This window comes from Limulus polyphemus, unplaced genomic scaffold, assembly GCF_000517525.1.
Source record: "Limulus polyphemus unplaced genomic scaffold, Limulus_polyphemus-2.1.2 Scaffold1292, whole genome shotgun sequence".
NCBI classification, from domain to species: Eukaryota; Metazoa; Arthropoda; class Merostomata; order Xiphosura; family Limulidae; genus Limulus; species Limulus polyphemus.
Genome location: NW_013666902.1, coordinates 49,505 through 55,730, shown reverse-complemented (window position 1 = coordinate 55,730; position 6,226 = coordinate 49,505). Strand labels below are relative to the sequence as shown.

At 32.4% G+C, this 6,226-nt stretch overlaps 1 protein-coding gene across 1 annotated transcript in view; it reads right to left on the bottom strand.

Annotated features, from left to right (window-relative positions):
• Positions 1-530: 530 nt before the first annotated feature.
• LOC106462966 (protein spinster-like) overlaps positions 531-6,226 on the bottom strand; it is a 24,972-nt gene continuing 19,276 nt past the window's right edge. The window contains exons 8-11 of the mRNA XM_022390370.1: positions 5,896-5,961; positions 4,664-4,762; positions 3,684-3,855; positions 531-968 (exon numbers count right to left, since the gene is read on the bottom strand). Of these exons, the coding sequence (XP_022246078.1) occupies positions 5,955-5,961 (7 nt within the window). The 3' untranslated portion in view covers positions 531-968; positions 3,684-3,855; positions 4,664-4,762; positions 5,896-5,954. The remainder of the gene's footprint in view (positions 969-3,683; positions 3,856-4,663; positions 4,763-5,895; positions 5,962-6,226) is intronic.

Here is a 6,226-nt window from a genome sequence, read left to right as displayed (position 1 = left end):
CTATCTATGCTCTGCCCACCACAGGTATCGAAACCCGGATACTAGCATTGTCAGTCTGCAGACATACCACTGTGCCACTGGGGGGCAATTAATAATGAATAGAGTTTAAGTATAATTAACCTGTAACATGACTAGAGAGCTTTCTTATTACATCTCCATTTTAAAAACAAATAAAAAGGAATAATTTTTATGCCAATTATTCTGCATCAGGGATATACTGCTGGCTCAAAGGTCTGACTGGGATAATTTGTTAAAAAAAACACCTAAGAGTGGTTAATATTAATAAAAAGGCAAATCAAAAGAAATAATTCAAGGGGTGATTGAACTATACACATTGAATAGTCACTACTGGAATACACTGGTAACTCACTGAGACTGCCCTCCAATTTTGAGGCAGGGGTTTATTTTCTTTTTCATGTTTATCTTGTTTCATCTTTTGTGTACCCTCACAAAACATTTTTGTCGTAACTCCAGAGGATATGTGAGGTCGGGCACTACCAGTGTAGAAAATCTGTCATATAATTTTTTTTGTGTTTTTTTTAAAGATTCTTGTGTACCCTCACAAAACATTTTTGTCGTAACTCCAGAGGATATGTGAGGTCGGGCACTACCAGTGTAGAAAATCTGTCATATAAATTTTTTTTTTGGTGTTCAGAGAGCAATAATTTCACAACAAGACACAAAGTAAAATAAATTAATATCCCTGCATGTTCAGTTATCAAGTATCCTAGTTTTTGCAATCAACCAAATTTTGAATTATTATTATACACAAGCTCTTCATCTACCTGATCAATTTTGAAATCAATAATGTCTGAACTAAAAATTCTGACACTGACTCCTAATCGTCCTGTTTAATAACTATACAATCAAGTTTCGCACATCATTCACCGTGATGCCCATATCAGGTTCTTCCCCTCCTTCAGCAGGACTGCTGTCATCTGAGGACACAGATGGAGTTGCACTTTCCCCTGTTGAAGAAAGACAAAATGTATAACATAACATTAAAGGACAACAAGGGACCTTTTGGTCCATCTAGGCTATTCTATCCAATGAATTAAACAGAAAACTCAAAGCCGGCCCTTATCGTTACAAATATTTATCGAGCTTTCCCTTAAACTCCAATAAATTAACTATATCCACCACAACCCCTCTATCTCAGCCACCATTCTAGTAACCCTACTCTGAACCCTTTTCAAAAATTTGATGTCTTTTCTAAGGTAAAGAGGCCAAGACTGAACACAATACTCCAAATGTGGCCTAACCAGTGACCTATACAATAACATTACAACCTCTTTAGACTTGTATTCAATATTTCTGTAGATACAACCTAAAATCCTATTTGCTGTACCACTAGCAACAGCAAATTATTTGGATGGCTTAAGAGACTGAGGAACCAGAATACCAAGATCTTTTTTCTTTCATAACACTGTTAAGGTTATTCCCATTCAAATTATAATTATAATTCAAATTATGATATCCCACATGCAGTACCTTGCATTTATTATAATTAAAAGCCATCTGTCATTTATTTGCCCAACTCACTAAATAATATAAATTCTTTTGTAAAGCAGTAGTATCCTACTCACAGACAGCAGCACCTAAAGTTTAATGACATCAGCCAATTTAAATAACTTATTGGCCCTTCCTTCATCTACATCACTGATGTAAATCAAAGAGAACAAAGTACCTAACACTGAGCCCTGAGGTACACCACTTGTGACATTAATCCAGCTTGACTGAACTCTATTTATAATAACCCGCTGTTTTCTTCAACGAACCAAACTATCCCCCACATCTGGAGAGATAACTTTTTTAGAAGCCTTTTATTTGGCACCTCGTCAAATGCCATCTCAAAATCCAGATACACTACATCCAAACCTGTATCCTCAACTACATAAGCAGTAATCTCTTCAAAGAATGTCAAAAGATTAGTGAGATAAGATTTTCTCCTTGTGAAATCATGTTGACTATCCAATAAAATTTTAAAATCTGGTAAATGACTTTGTAAAGCATCTTTTATCAGACTTTTGAAAAATTTCTCCACCACTGATGTAAGACTAATAAGCCTATAATTACTAGGACAAATTTTATCAACCTCCTTGAAAACGGAAGTAACATTAGCCAACTTCTAATCTTTTGATACCTGCCCACTATTCAAGGACTTGAAAAAAAGTAATAGCAAGTGGTTTACATATCTAATCCTTTACCTCCGTCAGAACCACTTAGGTAAATATTATCTGGTCCAGGAGCTTTATTTCTTTAAACTTCCCAATTTTTTCTTAACAAGTTCAGAATTAATGTCATCATCTTGTTAAATCTTGTTACCATCTAGCAACTGTTTAGATTGAAAAATCAGTAACACCTGAAGAAAAAAATAGAAATAAACAACCCAGTCATCCCATAATCATCAGATATTAGCCTTCCTGCATCATTCCTCAAAGTCCCTACTCCGATCTTAACATTTTGTTTACCCTTAATGTATTAAAAGAAATCCTTACCGTTAATTTTTACATTTTCAACCAATCTCTTTTTTACATACTTTTTTGATTTCCTAATTTTTCATTTGACGAACTCTCTTGATCTTCTATAATCTTCCAAATCTCTCATCATTGCAGTCAATTTAAACTTCATATATTTGTGATGCTTTTCTATAATTATATCTCTTCTACTCTTTGTGAGCCAACCTGGTTTTTTTACTTACAGCTACTCTTTTTTTGTCTGTAAGGAACATGCCTATCTTGAATAGTTAAGAATTCATTTGTTAATTTTTTCTACATTTGACCAGTATCTCCAACTAATTCAGTAGCCCAATTCACAGCAGTTAATTTGATTTTTTAAAGTTTGGAACCACAATTCTGCCATTCCTTATCTCTACATACGGCAAAATATCAAATTTAACTGAACAATGCTCACTTGCACCCAGTTGTTCCCCCATTCTCCACCCTATCAACCATTTCTATATTAGAAGTTAACAATAAATCTAAAATAGTATTGTTCATAGAAGGTTTCCTAACCAATTGTTGGAGAAAAACATCCTGAAAAGTTTCAAGAAACCTGTTTCCCTCATTATTGGACTCTAAAATATCCAAGTCTATATGCTTGAAACTACAATCTCCCATAACTATAACCTCATTAAAAGCAGAATCCTTTATCTCACTGTAGAGTTTTTCATTAATTTCATAAGTTTCATCTCGTGGTCTGTAAAAAATTCCAACTGAAAGATTTCTTCCCTTATAACCACTAAAAGAAACCCAAACAGATTCAACCTGATGCTGCCTTTACTGGTGAAACCACGACCACAATAAATGTTTTCCTCAATTTAGCATTTTTATTTTGTACAGTAATCACACTAAACCTACTATTGAATGAATCAAGATTAGTATAAGTGCATTAAGAATAAAATAAATTCACAAAGTAAATAATAGTAAGTCAGCAATATTCTCATATATATAAGACTGGTTTTAACTTCTCATCCAAACGCATGGAAATTTGAGTACGCAATGGTTATCAATATTACTAAAATACAATATAAGATAAACAAAATGGATTAGCGGGGCCATCTTTTACGATCAGCTAAAAGCGTACCACAGTGTTAATTAAACTTCATAGACTGACTACAATCACAGGTCAATGGATAAATAAAATAAAACAATAACCAAAAACTGAAAGATAAAACTACTCACCATGTGTAAGCCTCTCACACATCTCCCTATCATCTACGATGTACCATGCTGTCACGATGAAGCAAAGCCCTCCAATGGCTAGCACAAAAGTAGTGATGTACAAAGCATACTGAAGGCTAACGAACTTGAGTAGGTTAGATTCTGACTGACCATTCATCACAGCATCGGAAACCTAGAAAGTCAAAGTTCAGTTTAACTGGAGTGAACATTAATTACCATTCTTGTCTGGTAATGTAATTCCTCATGTTGTAATAAGAGCATTGATTTCTATATAAAACAAACTGAAATGTAAAGGTGAAACACTCTGCGATTTGATATTTTTTAAACAATATTTGTCCCATCAAAAACTGACATTTATAAAAAAGAAATTTGTTATTGTCTACAAACAAAACTAAAGCTTGTCAATACACAATGGTTCCTAAGTTTTCAGATATTTTAATACAACAATTATTGTATGTTTGAATTTGAAGTTTTGGGTACTGCCAATCTCATGGATTTTAAGTGGATTCTAAACAATGTAAAAAAACACAAACCCTTATTACCAATTTTTCAATTTTTACTGTATGATGGCATCATTATTTTATTTGAAAATTTAAAGTTGCAAGAAAAAAACATGACATTAGTTTTTAATCTATAAGAAAATGGAAACTAAACCTACAGAAAAATTTATATACCCTTGTTTTCCGCATAAACCACATTTAAATGGCATGGTAAACAGACATTACAAAATTACTGTTATGAAACCCCTGATCAGATAGTGACATCAAGCCCGTGATCAGTTAGTTATATCAAGCCCTTGATCAAATAGGCTTGATAAGCTTACAAATTATATCACAAATGTCCTAAAATATATGTCATATTTAACAAACAAAATGTATTACAAATATCATACACTTGTTGCGATAGTTGTCATAATTATATGTTTTAAAATAAAGTCATGAATTTGAATATTTTTAATATGCAAGAAAACTGAAACTTACTGCTCCTATGATGTATGGAGAAGAAGCATCTCCAAACATGTGAGATGCCAGTATCTGTACAGCTCCAGCCAGTGCTCTTCGAGTAGGTATTACACAATACTGGGTAAACAAGAAGAAATTTGGTCAAATAAAATAGCCTTAGTGGATAGAAAAATGAGTGATTTTAAAGAAATACTGGATTCTTTTTCGATCATTGGTCTTTGAATGTAAAGAATTTGGAGATTTTTATTGATTGTACATTTATTTGTCATCCAAAACAGCTTTGTGCTCCTTTTTATTGGAGAATGTGAAACTCAATAACTCTGTAGAATTAATAAGGCACACATATTCACAAGTTCAGTAAAAATGCATTTTCAAACGTCTATTCAAATTCGAAGGCGTCTTCGCAATAAAAATGTTCACTATGTAAATGTCAATTAATGTACACGTCCTTGCTGTGGTATGGGTTATTATGATTTCAACACATATCAAAGAATTTATCATAAGAACAGAACATATGTCTATCAGAATGACAGGTCAACAATTTGTAATGTAATTTTGTAATAAATCAAACACAGTGGCACTCTGCTCACCTCTTTCCATTTTTGGAAATGCTCCCTTATATACACTTACTTCTATGTATGACATGAATGACCAATCGGAAGCTCAGAATGTCCCCTAGTATAAAGTCCAGCCATATAGAGACAAATAGAAAGAGCTCTAAATGGTAAACAGTTTTAAATAAAAATTATCAATAAAAACTCTTAACTGGTCCCACAAGGCTCAGTAATCCCCTCACTTGTGTAATTGTCCTATAAATACTTTGGTAACTCCTAATTTCTCTGTGTTTCTAGTTTATTGGATAAATATAATTTCAAGTACCATATGCACGACAATCACTAAAGATTATTTTCAGTACTTGCTGGATTAAAATTATCTTACTGTTTAATCATTAACTGCAATATATTCCATTTTTATAGAGATTTACTTCACTGAATTCCCCTAAAACTTACAACTAAAAATGTCATTCAGTCCAAATTTCCAAAAAAAAGTTTTCCAAGAATAATAATTATATTAATTTTAATACTTAAAAATTAAATTTCAGATAAAGATATGAAGGACTCTGAAGGTAACGAAATTAAAAATGATCTAATTTGATTTGAAGATTCAAAAGACAAAAGCTTTTAAAAACTTGGCGCATCAACAACCTGTAAGAATTTTTAACTTTAATTCAAAGATTAACAACGTTTTACCAGTAGTATATCAGCTACAACAGGCCAATTCATACACAAGAAGGTCTCTCCAAAAAAGATCAGGGCCTAATATAAATAAAAAAGGACAAATGGTTAAAACCCACGTCATGGGAAGCATTAACTGTTATAAGCTCAAATTTGCACAAAAAAAGTAATTATGATGGTGTTTATTTTTTTACATCATAAGCTTTTATATAAAAAAAAACTTTAATTTAATTTCTCAATAACTTTTATGTGACTTATTGTAACGACCATGGTCAAGCTCTAACCAACTATTTTCTTTAAATACATAAGCTTTAAACACTGTTATTCCATCATAGCTAACACCACT